A 17,732-nucleotide genomic window follows, 5' to 3' on the forward strand; every position below is an offset into this window, starting at 1 on the left:
GGTTAAGAAAGGTTCCGCTAACCTAGTCCTCCAGTTACAAATCTAAAGCAAGAACTTTCATAAGAAAAAAATGCGCTCTAAACCAGCCAAGGTTGTTTTCTTTACTTTCTCCCAGTAATGGGGGGGGGGGGGTCTTTTGGTTCCAGAAGATCTGATTCCTGGGTCCAAAGTGTTTTCTCTTTTGTTCATTGATGGACACAGCATCTTCATCATGTCGCCACCTTCAGGAGAGGACTAGGCATGTAAAAACAGCAAAATTGCACAGTGCCTCCCAGGGAGCGGTCCTACTGGCTATAACCCCTCACACTGCATCCAGCAGCTCAGTTTTTTTTTTTCTCTCTTTTTGTTTTTCTGCGTTTTTGATTCCTGTGATCTACAATCAGCAACCAGGCTGGGAGACAGGCTGGATAATATAGATCCTGGTAGTCTACCCAGCCTGATCATCTAGCATGAGTAGACCCTAGCTACGCGCTGGGTCAGCCACGATATGCCCCATCTGATCCAGGGGCACCCAGTGAGCTATATGCTCCAGGACACACATATGACGGGGCTGCTGTCTGTTTGTGTGCCGTGGCCAACAGCCGCCCTGTACTGCTCGGGTGATGGGTCTGTCTGTGGAATGCGTCCAGCAGTCCCTGCAGGAGGGGTATGTATGGTTCCACCTGTCTCGGCCAGATGGAGCAGCTGGACATTCCCTGGGAGGTTGACTAGGGGGTCTCTCACTCACCCTTTCTTCTCTCCTTGTCCCCTTCCCTCCTTCCCATGCTATGGGCCACTGTGTGAATGGGCATATGGGAGTGCAGTGCACGTGCTTGGCCGGGGGTCCTCCGGGGGGCTCAGAGTCCTGGCAGGGGGCTGTGCTGGGTGTTGATGGTCCGCTCGTCCTTTTCCCTGTTTCTTGGGCCATGGTGGGGTGTTTTAGAGTGTACGCCATGTGAGGAGGCCGCCACGCAAACCACTGCCGTTTTCCGGAGGTAGCAACCATTTTTCTGTAGCCACAGACAGTTTCTTCCCTTTCAGACATTTTCTGGAAGTCCGGCGGCCATTTTCCCAGCGCCCTCAGACATTTTTTGCTGCTGAGGCCATTTTCTAGTAGCCTCAGCACGTTTTGCCTCTAGCGCTGGGTGTCTGTTTCTTTCTGGAACAGTGCAAATTTTACACAGAACACCATGTGGCTGACACAGGGGAGAGCAGACAGTGGCAGCACAGCGCAGTACCTGGGTCAGGGTGGTCAGTCCTTCGGGGGGCTCCTTAGTCTGTGACAGCTAGGAGGGTGGGCATTTTGTGTGACTTGCCTTAGGTCCCTAAGTGGTTACATGCGAGTGTGGATCAACATGGTATCAGAAGCTGGCGTTTCTTCCCCAGACATTCCTGTTATGGCAACACAGTTCCCCTGCACCTGCGGTGCCTATGGACACGCTTTTTGGGGGCATAGAGTCCTTTGTTGCCAGGGTGGAAGCGGCATGCGGCTGCAAGAGGGGTAAAAAAATGCCCCATCCCCCAACGTCTTCTGGGGAAAGCTCTGATTCAGACTCGGGTCTCGCTGTGGCAGGTGACTCCTGTTCTGAAGTTTCAGATGATGCAGACCAGGACCGTTCGGACAGTGAGAATGACTCTGTGTCCAGGTCAGTGCAGGAAAAAGCGCTTGTAGGAGCACTTATCACAGTGGTGCGGGATGCCCTAAAGATGGAGGATACGGCAAGGGCATATACAGAGGTGTCAGCCCCTTTTGGGTCCCACAAGCTGGCCCGCACGGCTAAGGTGTTTCCTTACCTAACTTATTTGAATACGTTTATTTACAAGGAGTGGGGAAGCCCACAGCCGGCCTTTTCAGTCCCGAGACACATGACGGTGCATTGCCCCTTTGAGGAGAGTTTCCTGAAGAAATGGACATCGCCTCCAATTGTTGACCCCCCCCCCGGTATCCAGGTTAAATAAGGTAACCACGATTCTGGTGTGGTCAGCATTGCGCCAGTGGGAGCCATGGCCCTGGTGTCCCAAACGCTTACTGAATGGCTAAATTGTTGCACCGTTAGTTGGAGAAGCAACAGGCTTCCCCGGTCTGCGTGGAGTTGGCTGACCAGTTGGTGCAGGGCCTTAAATATGTCTGTGATGCAGCCTTAGATACAGCCCCCTTGCTCTCTAGAGCCTCAGTATCAGCTGTGGTGTTATATCGCCTGATTTGGCTAAAATGCTAGTCTGCGGACCAGGCATCTAAGAAAGCACTGGCAGATTTGCCCTTCCAGGGAGAGAGGCTGTTTGGAGCCTCGCTGGATGACATTATTAATAATGTTACTGTGGGTAAAAGTACGTTGCTCCCACAGTCCAGGAAAGGTTAGTGTCATGGTTATGCAATAGAGTTCGTCTGCTTACCTGTCTCCATGTGTTCATCTCTAGAGACCAGCCGACCCTCACCTGACTGCTTTTGTAATCAATCCATCTGGCATGGCTCCACCCTAGCTCCTATCAGAGAACTCTATATTAACCTGTACACTGCAGGCCAACCCTGCTGATCAACCTTTGTGTGTTAGCTTCCTGTTACCTGCCGTGTGCTCTTCTGTTGTTCCGTTACCGACTTTGGCATGTCCCTGACTATTCCTGTCAGCTTGTGGCCCTGACCTTGGCTTTGTCCCTCACTATCCCTATCCTCCTGTTGCCTACTGTGGGTGTAAGCTGGGGGACCCTGGGGGTCGCGACCTGGAGCCAGTTGCAGCCAAGTCCATCCGCACCACTAGAGGCTCTGGTGAACACCTGCTGGCTCTTAGACTCTGCGTCCCAGGGAATCTTACGCTTTAACCCCGGTGGGATCCGTCTTGGTGTTCTGGCGACCCTGCCTTCCTTATCACCTTGACCCCCGTCCGCAGCAGTCAGCCGTAGGGTCCACAACCTTGCGGTGCACTCCTGATCCCTACGGTGTGCATCTGTCACTTGGCTTCAAGGTGACCTTACAGGAACCACGCCATAGGCAAGGGCCCTCCTTTTCCACTCAGAAGCAGATTTTTTTGCCTGCCCTGGTTGGCAAGTAAGTGTTCCCAGTCTGAAAGGTGCCTGCTGAGGGACAAAAGTGTCCCTGGTTTCACAAGCCAAAGAAACCTTACGAGCAAATCTGTTGCTGCATGAAGGTTTGCCCCTGCCCGACTCTCGGGTGGGGGGAGGCTTTCGGGAGTTTGCAGCTTGGTGGACCTCCCTACTTTCCGACCAGTGGGTCTGCAAACTGGTTTTATCAGGATCCAAGAGAGTTTTTCTTGTCCACCAAACCGATTTTTTCCCTCCAACCTTCATCTTCTTCCGGCTCGTCAGGAAGCCCTATTTTGGGCAGTACAGGACCTGCTGCTGCGTGGGGCGATAGTGCCTGTGCCGACACCGGAAAGGTTTCAGGGATTCTACTCCAATCTGTCTGTAGTCCCAAAGAAGGAAGGGGTCCACCCGGTCCTGGCTCTCAAGCCCCTCAACAGCTTTGTGAAAGTACAAAGGTTCAGGATGGAATCAGTTCACTCTGTGGTCGCTGCACTCCATCAGGCGGATTTCCTGGCATCCCTAGACATCAAGGACGCATACTTGCATGTCCCCATATGTGTCGGGCATCAGAGATTTCTGGGTTTGCGGTCAGGGACAAGCACTACCAATTTGTAGCTCTCCCTTTTGGCCTGGCGTCGGCACCAAGGGTCTTCACCAAGGTGCTAGCCCCAATTCTCCGAGAGCAGCTTCCGCCTCAGAATTAAAAGAGGATGTGGCAATCACCATGCAAACTCTTTGGGAGTTTGGTTGGGTACTAAACCTCCAGAAGTCGTTGGTGCCGACTCAACGCCTGGAGTACCTGAGCTTGCTTCTGGACTCCTCAGAGGCAAGAGTCTTTCTCCCTTTGGACAAGCTGCAGACTCTTCAAGCTGCGGTGAAGTTGTTGGTGTTCTGCAGGTGGTCATCGCTGTGTTTTTGCATGCAATTCCTGGGTCCCATGGTAGCCACTGTCGAGGTGGTACCGTATTCTAAATTCCACACTAGAGTCTTGCAAAAGGAGATCCTGTCCAAATGGGACAAATCTCTGTTATCTCTCTATCTCGGTGCTTCAGAAACTGCAGTTTGAAACATTAGGGAGATCCCCTTATTGACACTCTCTCAGAAAGTAGTCTTTCTAGTGGCAATTACATCTGCCAAGAGGGTTTCTGTGTTGGCGGCCTTGTCATGTAAGTCTCCCTACTTGGTCCTCCACAAGGATAAGGTGGTGCTGCTCCCGTAGCCTTCGTTTCTTCCAAAGGTGATTTTGGCCTTACATTTAAATGAGGACGTTGTGCGTCCATCCTTATGTCCTCAGCCGTCACACTCCCAAAGAGGTTGCTTTGCATTCCTTGGACTTGGTCTGGGCTCTGCGGGTGATTCTGTATGCTACGGCTCCTTTTCGGAGGTCGACTCGCTGTTTGTGGCTGGTCCGAAGAAGGGCCTGGCAGTCTCGACGGCCACCATTTCTCTGTGGACCGGGCACCCCCCTTTCCTGTCACGGCGCATTCGACCAGGGAAATTGGTGCCTCCTGGGCTTTCCTACATCAAACGCCCATTTCTCAGGTGTGTAAGGGGCAACCTGGTTGTCCATTCACACTTTCACAAACTTTTACAAGGTTGATCTGAGAGCATCTTCGGATGCTTGCTTCGGCCGCAAGGTTTTGCAGGCGGCTGTTTAAGGTTACAACTCCTCCGTTGAGGAGCTCTGGTTGTTATGGGTGGAGTTATTTTCCTTGCTGTTCCCACTCCTCTTTTTTTTTACACTGCTTGGGGATGCCCCTAAGGTCATGATGAGGATTCTGTGTCCATCAATGAACGAAAGAGAAAATAGGATTTTTGTACTCACCGTAAAATCCCTTTCCCTGAAGTTTATTGATGTACACAGCACCCACCCCTCCTATTTATGTTTGTACTGCTTTTTTACGAACTGAGCTGCTGGATGCAGTGTGAGGGGTTATAGCCAGTACGACCGCCCCCTGGGCGGTACTGTGCAGGTTTGCTGTTTGAACATGTTCTGCCGATTTCTCTCCTGAAAGTGGCGATATAACCTAAGGTCAAGATGAAGATGTTGTGTAAGTCAATGAACTTCAGAGAAAAGGATTTTACAGTGAGTACAAAAATCCTATTATTTCTAGGGGATACAAACGGAAGTTTCACAAGGTGCTTCTTTACTGCTTCATACTTTCAGACTTTTGTAACCTCAGGCTACAAAATTTAGTTACTACACCCATCTTCTGGAGAGGCGTCTCACCTCCAACCTATTCCTTTCTCCCCAGTGGTCGTTTGATTTACATCTGCCCATGAGGAACTCTGGCTTGGGCTAGTGATTTTAGTTCTAAGTGCAGAAAGATTCCAGTGTCTTTACTCGAACTGCATTACAATGCCCAAGAATAGCAGAGTTTGACCTGTCTTAGATTTCAAAGTGCTTAACTTTTTTGTCAAGTTCCACACAAGTTCAGTATGGAGGCCATTTGTTAGATAGTGATGTCCCTGTATCAGGGGGACTTTTTGACATCCATAGATATCAGATAGATATAGGATGCATGGACCATTTACCAGGTGCACCCCTGTTTCTGGTGCTTAAAGGTATGGGAAGACCATTATCAGTTTGCAGTCTTGCCCTTCTGCCTAGTCACAGCTCCTTGTGCCTTCACCAAAACATTGGCATTAGTGTAGGCCACCTTGAAGTCAAGAAGTAATACTTATCATGGGGTACTTGGATGATCGTTTATTGTCTGCAGGGTATTACCTAGAATTGGAGACAACCACCATGCCCATCACCATTCAGAGGAGTTTGGGTGAATTTAAAATCTCTAAAAGATCTTTGCTTATTTTGTCACTTTGCCTGGAACACCTGGTGCTGATCTTAGATCTTTCTGTCAAAAACTACAACTGGCTGTTGAAAGCTGAGTCCTAAGGGAGAGAGGGCTATCCAATGCGGTCATTTGCACCATGTTAAAGTTAACAAATCCACATCCTGTAAAATGTATTATGTTACAAATCGGCCATAATATGCATGGTCAGTCCCTAGGGAGAAAGAATGAGTGCATACCCTTTTCTTCATTTTGCCAGGGTGGAGCAGCGATTGGCCTTAAGCACCTTAGGGTCAGTGTTGACAAATTTATTTCAACATTCTAAGGCATCGATGTTGCCATCATTGGTGTCAGAGGGAGAAATAGTGTCCCATCATTAGTGTCAGTTTGAGGAATATGTCCGTAGCAGGAATTATGCCTCAATGTTGGTGTCAGTGGCAGGAATAGTGTATTTTATTAGTGAAAGAAAAAGTGCCCCAAGGGCCAGATAATGGCAAGAAAGGGGACATATCAGGCCTCTGGGCCGCAGTTTGGAGACCACTGATCTAAAGCAGAGCTGATATCTGAAGTGTACACAAAAAAAAGCATTTTACGCTGAGTACAAAAAAAACATATTTTTTGTGTTTAGATTGTAAGGACGGATTTAAAAGAATTGCGTGACCTGGATCTTGGTGGTGCTCCTTATGGTTATACCCCATTTTGTGACAGCCGCAAAGAGATGGATGGTTATCGGTTTTGGAAATCTGGCTATTGGGCATCGCATCTTGGACACAGGAAATACCACATCAGGTAGGAGAATGTAGCAAAAGATTAACGTGTATTAGTGTGCTTTTTTTTAAATACACACTTGTTGATTAATTTAAATACGATAATTAATTTAAAGGGTTAGTTCACCCAAAATGATACTGCCTATATAGGTAAGTGCTAGAATCATCTGTTGACATCTTACATTGCTCATGAACAATGTTGGTGTGAGATTCCATGGTGTGGAGAGGCAGAACCAAAAACTCTGATTGAAAGTACTGATCAGTGAAAACATAAGCTGTCATTTCAGCAGATCTCTGTAACATCAGATTTGGATGGCTTGACCAATTAAAGTCTATTCATTCATGATGATACCTAAGAAGAAGAAAGCTTACATATAAAGTTCTATGACAAAATAAATTCACTGCCCACTACAAACATATATAAGGTCTTTCTGTGCATCGCATTTTCTTACATTATATTTTCATAATTTATGTATTTGTTATATTCATTTCCTTTACTTGTGTTTGGATTACTGTTGATTTTTATTCTCATGTGAAGCATTTAATAGCAAAACTGTAAACGGTAAATTTGTACTGTTAAAATGGAATTAAAGGCAATTTTTGTTTTTACTTTTGGGGTAAAGTAAGGGATGGTTCTAACCACTGTCTTTTTTTCCCATTTTTGTCCCATTGGGGAGATTTCCCTTCACTTTTTATCCCCATAGTCAAAACGGAAAATGTAAAGAAATCCCTGCAAAATGAGGGATTTCCTGATTGTCAGCAGGCTCCTCATAACTAGCGTCCCCATTGGAAGATTTTCTCTATTACTTTTCCAAAGACGACACAAAATTTGGGATTTTCTTTTACTTTCACTTTTGATAATAACATAAGCTTGAAAACTAGAGAGTGTGAATCTCCCTAACAGGGGCATAGACGGTAAAAAACCTGACAGATGTTCCAATCCCTCTCCACTCTGTCCATAACAAACAAAAAAAATTGCCTTTGGTTATTCTTTAATATGATTGCAAAGTATTCTTATAATGCCAATATGTTCAATGTACACATTTTTGTTTTGTTTTTGTGTTTTTTGTTTGGCCTTAGGTGCACTTTAATTTAAAAAAAATGACAGACTATTGACCATAAACTATTTGCGTTGCTTTAAAATAATTATTAAAAATTGTAGCTTACCTTTTTAGATGCTCTCTTCCAGGAAACTCCAGCAATGTAAAATCCTACTGTCTGTCCTAACAAAGGCTTACATATTTACAAGCTGGGCCATATTACACCCATAATCAGGGTATAACATGTTACTGATTCAGCAGCCCTGCTCCCCCTGAGTCCCCGTTTGGGATAACTGGTCGGGAATCTTCTCTCTGCACCCGCTGTCAACATTTTAAAAAGTTCTGTGTATGGGGGAACTATAACTACTGTCAGACATTGCAGCTGACTGCTTGTAATTCTCATTGAACTACCAGGACACAGATGAGCACTCTAGTTAGCTAAAAAATACAAAGAAATATATGGAAATTGCACAAAATTGTGCAAAAAATTAAGTAAAGCTGTAAATGCATAATATATACCTTCTAATATCCAAAATATAAATTGTCTGAGATGAACTAGAAATAATGAACCAGTGAATAATTGTATCAATCAAATAAATGCATAATTATGCTTATAGTGTAAATATTATGACTTAATATGAAAACCAATAGTGTCCATCAAGAGTCCAAAAAAGATTCCAGAAACCGGAGAAAGACACCTTTTAATATGCAAAACCGATACAGTTATTCCTCCTTCCAATAGAATACAAAAACCATTACAATATGCAAGCTATAAGCTGGCAATCCTAACAATATGTAGACAACAAAGAAACTGCCATGAAAATGTGTGAGCAACTGAAAAGCAATTGTGTGGGAAACCAAATAGGAAGTCATAGCTATGTGCGAGCAACAAACAGGCAGTCATTACAGTAAATAATGTTTACAATACATGGGCATATTTGCAGCAAATTGGCCAAATGGGATGAATCATAGCAATCTTGACAATATAGAGAAAACTAATGTGTAATTATGGCAATGTGTAGAAATTAAACAAGCATGATCCTTAAATAGGAAACAATCAGCAAGTTGTGACAATACATTGAAAGCAAAGTGGGCAGTCGTACAGATGGGTAATAAATAAAAACAATAGGAAACTGTTACACAACTTTGGCAACAAACCTGAAATTAACATAGGTGAGCAAGAAATGGGCAGTTGTTAACAACTTTGCGATCAAGACATTGGCAGTTGTCACACACAATGTTAAAAATATCAAACGTCATATTCCCAATTGCAGGTGTGCTGTTTGGCTTAAGAACAGGTTTAGAATAGATGAAAAATGCACCATAGGGGTGTGCAGCCCAAAGCGCAAACACTCATGGGTGTGTGTGTTTGTGTATGTATGTGTATATATACTGTGTGTGTGTGTGTGTGTGTGTGTGTGTGTGTGTATATATATAATATATATTAGGGTTGTACCGATACCACTTTTTTAAGACCGAGTACAAGTACCAATACTTTTTTTCAAGTACTCGCCAAAACAGATTACGGATGCTTTTTTTTTTTTTTTAACGTCATGTGTCAGTAGTAGTTTTTTTTTTTTTTTTAACAACTTTATTTTTTACATTTTATTTATTTTTATTATTTTTTACAATTTTATATGTTTGTTATTTTTTTGTTGTAACACAGGTTAGGACATTTCAGTTATGATGAATGGACAGAGTCAGTGATCACTGACTCCGTTCATTCAGAAAAGGAAGGAGTCGGCAAATGACAGATTTACCATCGCCTTCCTCAGCTCTCCATCCTGACAGATCTGGGGCAGGGGGAGACCAGTGGAGGAGCCGGGGAGGACACAGGTGGACCCGGAGGAGGACAGGGTGGACCCGGAGGAGGACAGGGTGGACCGAAGGAGGACATGGGGGACCAAATGAAAGGGACCGAAGGAGGACATGGGGGGACAGGAGGAGGAGCTGAAGAGCCAGGAAGGACGCAGGGGGGACCCGGAAGATAAAACAGATTGGGAAACTGAGAGCCAGGGAGGACGCAGGGGGATGACATGGAGAGCACAGAGGGGGACAGCCAGTGGTGATTGGTGCGGCGGTGGGGGTTACAAGCACCGATCACCCTGACAGCGGCAGGAGGGAAAGGAGGAGAAATGGCTGTCAGAAAAGCTATACAGGGGGATTGGTGCTTGTAATCCCCCCCCCCACCACCACCACACCGATCACCCCTGAGGCTGCTTAATTATTGGATCAAGCATCAGAGCATTTGGATGAGTACAAGTATCGGTGCAACCCTAATATATACAAATATTTGAGAGTGTATTAAAACGTGGACAGTGTCAGTACCACAGAGGTTGGTGTCAGTCAGTAGAGCACTGGACCTGTCAGCCAGATAATGGATGGTGTCAGTCAGTAGAGCAGTGGATGTGTCATTAGGGCAGTGGATGGTGTCAGTTTTGTTTTTTGTTTTTATTTTTATAAATAAATATATTTTTATTTTCCAATTACATTTTTTTATTATTCTTTATCATTTTTACAATTTTTTTTTGGAGTCTTGTTGGGGGGATTTGGTGAAAAATCTGAGGTCTAGGCAGACGCCTAATGTCATTTGAGATGGAAAAAGAGACTGTGAACAGTGATTCCCCAATCCTTTCTCTGCAGCCTCAGCTGCACTGAACAGTGAATGAATGGGAAGTGCTCTGTGCTAGGCTGCTTCCTGCTCATTCACAAACTTAAGCATGGTAAAAACAGTTTTCAGTTATGAATGAACACAGTGAGTGATCAGTACAGATCAGTCACAGTGCTCACTTAGAAAATGAAGGAGCTGGTAAATTATATATTATTGGCTCCTTCCCCTTCTCTCCATCCCTAAAAAGCTCCAACAGCGGCTGGCAACAGAGGAGGGGAGAGAGCAGCGCTGTGAGGAACATGGAGGCGGGCCTGGGCTAAAGGAGGTATCTGCACTGCGTGCAGTGTTAATTTAGTCGACTAAAACATTTTAGTCGACTAAATTAATACTATATTAGTCGACTAAAATACGATTAACACTAAAACAATTCAGATGACTAGAATTCAACTAAAACTAAAAGCCATTTTAGTCAAGACTATGACTAAAACTAAATTGCAATTACTGAAATGTACTGGAGATTTAGTCGACCAAATACGACTAAAACAATTGCAGAAGACTAAAATGAGACTAAAACTAAAATGCCATTTTAGTCCTAAGACTAAAATTAACGTAGTGATTAGGGCGTGCTCAGTCTTAAAGGCCAAGTTCATGTTTTGATAGAAAAATAAATGCATACAGTTTTTGCAGAAAAAAAAAAGTATTATTTTACCCCCAGGAGCCTGCAAAGCTTTGCACCCATTATCAGTGGATTAAGGGTGCAATGTCAGACTCCTGCAGACACCAACTTCAGCTTTCTTGCCTGTAGTTCTGTATAGGCTTTCTAAAAGAAGGCTGGAGGAAGTATTAGTGAACTATGAGGCGCTCAGCAGTGCCTTCAGTTCATTGACAACGACATGCTTTTTGCCGCAGTGAAAGACAGGCATGTTACACTCTAAATATGGGTAACATGCTCCAGAAGTGAACTTATCAATTTCACCTTTCCAATTATTCAATCTTTTGAAGAATATTGAAATGTCATCTAAATGTTTTGATTTTAAATGCATAACAGTTGATATTTGATACATATCATTTGAAAAACTGCATTCAACTTGCTTCTCTCGTTCCCTCTCTTACAGTGCTCTATATGTGGTGGACCTGAAAAAATTCAGGAAAATTGCTGCCGGTGACAGACTACGTGGGCAGTATCAGGCTCTTAGCCAGGACCCCAATAGCTTGTCTAATCTGGATCAGGTGAATATATTTTATCTCTTAATAGCATTTATTGTTCCACCTAAACTGCTTTGCATTCATTTAAACATCTTCATAGTGTTCTTATTTATGTCCCATGCATGTGGAAGATATTAAAATGAAAAGATGCTTCCTGTTCATTTTAATATGGACTTTTGTATTGCAAGGGCCTATGTGTGTAGATGTAAATATATCAATTGTTTTTTAGACTGTAATTGTTGAACAAAATCTAAGAATATTGTACCATCTGAATGTGACCAGATTAAGAGTTCAGTCTTTAAAGGAAACAAATGTATATTTTTTTACTTTTGCCTTTTTGATGATTTTGTACAATAAGTTCACATTTGAAGTATATGCGAGGGTCCATTCATACTATCATGCTTTTGGTGCAGTGCGGTGCCATTCATTGTATGTTGCAGGGCATTTCAGTGTCAAAATGGTATATGCCCCTGTTTCAAATAAATGGGCTGCCTTTAGGACCAGTTCACATTGGTGCGATGCGGGAACCCTGCGAATTCAGTGCAGGTTCCTGCATTGCACCTGACTCGCAGGCAGTTCTCTCCACCCCATGCGATGCGAACCGCTGGGAGTGTCAATACAAAGTAAATGACAACCCCAGATCAGATCGTGTTTCCTGTCCAGTGAATTTGGACAGGAAACGGATTGCAAAGGTGTGAACACCCATGAGATCCGATTAGTTTAGTGCGAACAAAAAAAAGGGTCATGCACGAGTTTGCTCCGAATGCAATGCAAATTTAGCCATTCAGTTTGTATAGCTGAATTTGCATCCCACAGACATTGCATGTGATCTGCACAGCAATGCGGTGTGAATCACATGCAATGTCTGGTATAGCTGCAGTGTGAAACGGCCCTTACGCAGCTCACAAATAATGTGCATGCTTTGACTTAGGCAGTTATGTGAATGGGCCCTAAGTGTTTAACTTAACAGCTATTTCACCTTTCTCGGATTAATTCATTCTGCCTAAATGTCATCTTTAACATAAACCATGGGACCTGCCAGCATGTGTATGCTCAGGTGGAAACAGCTGTCGGGAGCCTGTTGCTGCTGATAGGAATGTGTTAGGAATACATTAGGGTGTGTAAAAAGAAATATGACTAAATCAAGGTTTTGTTTCACTTTATTACATTTGTTTCACTTTATTACATGTCAAACCTTAGTAAAAAATATTCAGCGCTGTTTTAGTAATACTGTTTTCAGCATTTAGACTGTGAATATTTTTACTAAGGTTTGACATTTTCTATGATTTTTTAAACAGCTGCTAGTTCTTGTCTTTTTAAATATTTTAGTATATTTTTAAAGATCTTATTATAGTTTTTTCTGCTGCTGAAGTGTTACAGGACTTAACTGGCGCTGAGTTGGTGGTATATTTAGGCCTTCTATACACCTGTATTTGTTGTTCGCTTTATTACATGCCTGTGATTTAATACCTAGCTTTAATTGGAATTCATTAGCACATTGAACATCCTGAGGCAATGACTTCAGAAGCATCATGTAATATCCTGATATTAAAGCTCTCCGTCAACTATTTTTAATCCTGGGATATCTCCAAAATCCCCAAAACTTCTGTCATAGCGGATGTTTCAGGATATGGTAGTGTAAGGCCTCGTACACACGGTACGAAAATCGGAAGGGAAAAGTCTTAAGAAAAGCTGTCTGCAGATTTTAAGATCGTTAGTACGGTGCTTTCGACAGACGATTTGACTTTTACATCAGACGAAAGCTGGATGTGCAGGCTATAACATTTTTGTTGGATGTGAACTCAACATTTGATTTTTAGATGGTCAGTACAGAAATCGTCAAACAAAAGTCGAAAGTTCAAACACGCATACTCGGAATCGAGGAACGACTGGGAAGAGTTTAGTCTTGTAAACTATCGTACGTAATCTAGAATTCACATTCGTGATGTGGCAATTGATGAAATGTCTAAATGCAGTGCACGTTCTCATCTTCTTTAATGGGATAATAATGAAGCTGCTTTGCTGGTGAAACTGATGTAGTTGTGCCAAACGTATTTTAAAAGGCATTTGTTTTGTACGATCTGAAAATCACTAATCAATGCTCACTAAAATTCTACTAACACAAAATTAGCATAAGGGGCCCAAAGGGTGGCGTTTGAGAAATTAACTTCCTCTTTATACTCTCATAGTACGTCACTACGTTCGTGTTTGTCAAACGACAATTTGCGGATTGTTAGTATGCTAGACAAAATCCTGCACGCACGCTTTTGACAAATATCAGATGCCCGGTCGTCAAGCAATCAAACCGTGCGTAGACAAGCAGATTTATATAGACTTGACTAACAAATCGAAGCTGAACTCCAGCAAACCCTTTATAAACAGTTACAACAAAGTTTTTTTGCTTTTGGAATAAAGGTTTTATATAACTCATGGGAGCTCAACCTGTGGCACTTGGAGCGCTTTGATGTGGTCCTTGAACTCAAACCAGGGAAGCACACTTCTATTTTATCCTGCAGGTTTGGTGCGCTTTCTCAAAGTGCACCAAAAGTCTGCATGCAGGAGTTTTGGTGCACAGAAGAAAAGTGCACCACACCCACAAGATATAATAGAAATCTATGCAAAGTGCAGTTATCTCGCAGGAAAGCTGCAGGATATCAGTGTGAAAGCAACCTTATAGGAGACTCAGGATAGTAAGGGCTTGTTTACATTTGCGGTTTGGGTGGGTGCACTGGGCGGTAAACCCCCCTAGCTGAGATGTGTTTTTAATCACCACCCAACCACTGGTGTAGTATCAGGGTTCGCAATGGTAATCCCGTCCCATTCCTGTCAAATTGTGTATTACACTTAAACGGGGGGTGCTGTGGGGGCGGCATAAACAAGAACCCGATTCTCTCCATTTTATTCTTTCAAGCGCTGAAAGATGTCTTCTCCTCCTCTCCCTCCTGCTGGCATTCGTGGGCTGCAGGAAGGAAAATGTTCATTATGCTATTTAAAATTCCAAAATTCTAAATTCTGAAGCATTTTATTGTGGCCCGCAACCGGCTACCAAATCACCTAAATTACCCTAGCTCTTCAAAAGGTTGAGCACCCCTGACATAACTGAATAAAAGTTGACCATTGTAAGCACCCTTGTCAGTGTTAAATAGTTTATCTCAGCCCTCTACCCACTACTTTGTCTGGACAACTGAGTCTGTTAATGTATGTTGGAAAATGCAGACTTACTAGCTAGATCACCAGGTGAAAATAAGGGGGAAAAGCCTAAATAAACTGAAAGTAATGCAGCCCTTACATATTTAAATTACAATATAACAATTTTTAGATTTTGGGTTTAGTGCCGCTTTCACATTAACCACTTCAGCCCCGGACCAATTGTCAGCCTAAGGACCAAAGGTCTTTTTACAATTTCACACTGCACTGCTTTAACTGGTAATTGCGCGGTCATGCAATGTTGTACCTAAACGAAATTTGCGTCCTTTTCTTCCCACAAATAGAGCTTTCTTTTGATGGTATTTGATTGCCTCTGCAATATTTTTTTACGATATAAAAGGAAAAATACTGACATTTTTTAAAAAAAAAGATATTTTCTACTTTTTGTTATAAGAAAAATCGAATTAACTAAATTTTAGTCATACATTTAGGGCAAAATGTATTCAGCCACATGTCTTTAGTAAAAAAAAAATGTCAATAAGCATATATTTATTGGTTTGCGCAAAAGTTATAGCGTCTACAAACTAGAGTACATTTTCTGGAATTTACACAACTTTTAATTTATGACTGCCTATCTCATTTCTTGAGGTGCTAAAATGGCAGGGCAGTACACACCCCCCCCAAGTAATTGTATAATGACACAAAAAAAAAAAAAGTTTACAAAAAGTTGTCACTAAATGATATATTGCTCACACATGCCATAGTTATATGTGGAATTGCACCCCAAAATATATTCTGCTGCTTCTCTTGAGTACAGGGATACCACATATGTGGGACTTTTTGGGAGTCTAGCCGCGTACGGCACCCCGAAGACCAATCGCTGCCTTCAGGATTTCTAAGGGTGCAAATTTTTGATTTCACTCCTCACTACCTATCACAGTTTCGAAGGCCATAAAATGCCAAAATAGCACAAAACACCCCCAAATTACCCCATTTTGGAAAGTAGACACCCCAAGCTATTTACTGAGAGGCATGTTGAGTCCATGAAATATTTTATATTTTGCCACAAGTTGCAGGAATATTACATTTTTTTTTTTTTTTGCACAAAGTTGTCACTAAATGATATATTGCTCACACATGCTATGGGCATAAGTGAAATTACACCCCAAAATAAATTCTACTGCTTCTCCCGGCTATGGGGATGCCACACATGGGGGACTTTTTGGGAGCCTAGCCACGTACGGGACCCCGAAAACCAAGCACTGCCTTCAGGATTTAAATATAAAACGCTACCAAAAAAAACTGTTAGCGATCGCAGGGATCAGGCCTGACTCTGCGAACGCTGCAGTTATGTGTTTAGTGTTTTGTAAGTGACAGTGATCGATCGATACTGCACTTGGGTGGGCTGGGCGGAGGGGCAAAACGCAGGTGATAGCAGGTATCTGGGCTGATCCCGCTAACGCGTTTTTTTGGAACCCTAAACTGCTGGGGACGCTAGTATAGATCTGATCAGATCAGATATTGATCTGTTCAGATACTATACCACTACGGGAGGTGTATGCTTTGCGCGTGGGTGTTAGTGGTACTGGCACTATCCTAGCGCTGCCTGGGGTGACGCAGACCCTGACCCTAAAACCTAATTGATATCACCCGCCGGGTGATCAGGGGGTTAAACCTTTATTGGGTAATAAATGGTGGGAGCCCTGATGCTATAAAAAGCAAACTAACTAACCAGAGTCACCGTAACACTTATATGGTGATCACTGGTGAAAGGGTTAACTAGGGGCAATCAGGGGGTTAAAATCTTTATTAGGTAGTATATGGGGGTCCCTGGCCCTATATAAAAACCTGACGGGGAACCTAAATGACTAACTGGCTAACCAGCGTCACCAGTGGCACTTACACGGTGATCGCTGGTGAAAGGGTTAACTAGGGGCAATCAGGGGGTTAAAACCATTATTGGGCAGTATATGGGGTACCTAGCGCTATAAAAACCTGGCGGTGAACCTAAAAAGATAACTAGCTACCTAGCGGCACCAGTGACACTAATGCAGCGATCAGAAAAACTATAGCTTAGTGACACTGGCAAAAGGGGGTGAAAGGGTTAACTAGGACAATCAGGGGGTTAAAACCGTTATTGGGTAGAATATGGGAGCACCTAGCGCTATAAAAACTTGGCGGTGAACCTTAAAAAAATAACTAGCTACCTAGCGGCACCAGTGACACTAATGCAGCAATCAGAAAAACGATTGCTTAGTGACACTGGCAAAAGGGGGTGAAAGGGTTAACTAGGGGCAATCAGGGGGTTAAAACCATTATTGGGTAGTATATGGGGGTACCTAGCGCTATAAAAACCTAGCGGTGAACCTAAAAAAATAACTAGCTACCTAGCGGCACCAGTGACACTAATGCAGCGATCAGAAAAACGATTGCTTAGTGACACTGGCAAAAGGGGGTGAAAGGGTTAACTCTAGTGGCAATCAGGGGGGTTAAACCTTTATTGGGGGTAGGGGGCTACCCTGGACCTAACACTAACTGCTCTGACAGTTTTTACTGTCACAACTCACACTAAATGCAGTGATCAGTAAATAAATGATCACTGCAATCAGTGACACTGTGACGGGGGGGGGGGGCGATTGGGGGGGGGATTTGTGTGCCTATGTGTACCTACATGTCAGTGTAGTGATGGTGCACACTTACTATGTGTTGTCCTCACAGTCCGGTCAAAAAGACCGCCCCGAGGAGAATGACATCACTTCCTCCCTGCCTGTGTTTACACTACACAGGTGGGGGAAGCTTCTCATTCACCAGGAGCGATCGAGAGGGGATGGCCAGAAACAAACAGCCATCCCCTCATCCCGGATCACTCCTGAAGTGAAACGGACCGCCGCAGCCAGCGGGAGGGGGGTCCGGTCGGACCCCCCACACGATGGAAGGCAAGCACGTACATGTACGTGCTTGTGCCTGTCGGTGCCATTCTGCCGACGTACATTGCCATGCGGCAGTCCTTAAGTGGTTAAAAACAGGACAAGTAAAGTAAAATAGCTTGTCTCAACCCTCTAACTGCTATTTTATCTGAACAGCTTGGAATCTTAAAGTAAGTTGAAAAATAACTGACCTACTGGCTGAATTACCAGGTAAAAATAAAAGA

The 17,732-nt window shown here is 43.6% G+C and overlaps 1 protein-coding gene across 3 annotated transcripts in view; it reads left to right on the forward strand.

Moving 5' to 3' along the window:
* The window catches only part of UGGT2 (UDP-glucose glycoprotein glucosyltransferase 2), a 672,069-nt gene that overhangs the window by 604,784 nt on the left and 49,553 nt on the right, over positions 1-17,732 (forward strand). For all 3 annotated transcript variants that reach the window (XM_077483028.1, XM_077483030.1, XM_077483029.1), the window contains exons 35-36: positions 6,439-6,599; positions 11,344-11,458. In XM_077483028.1, the coding sequence (XP_077339154.1) occupies positions 6,439-6,599; positions 11,344-11,458 (276 nt within the window). The remainder of the gene's footprint in view (positions 1-6,438; positions 6,600-11,343; positions 11,459-17,732) is intronic.

This window comes from Lithobates pipiens, unplaced genomic scaffold (genome assembly GCF_037356315.1).
Source record: "Lithobates pipiens isolate NorthernLeopardFrog02 unplaced genomic scaffold, aLitPip1_a1.2 Scaffold_16, whole genome shotgun sequence".
Taxonomy (NCBI): Eukaryota; Metazoa; Chordata; class Amphibia; order Anura; family Ranidae; genus Lithobates; species Lithobates pipiens.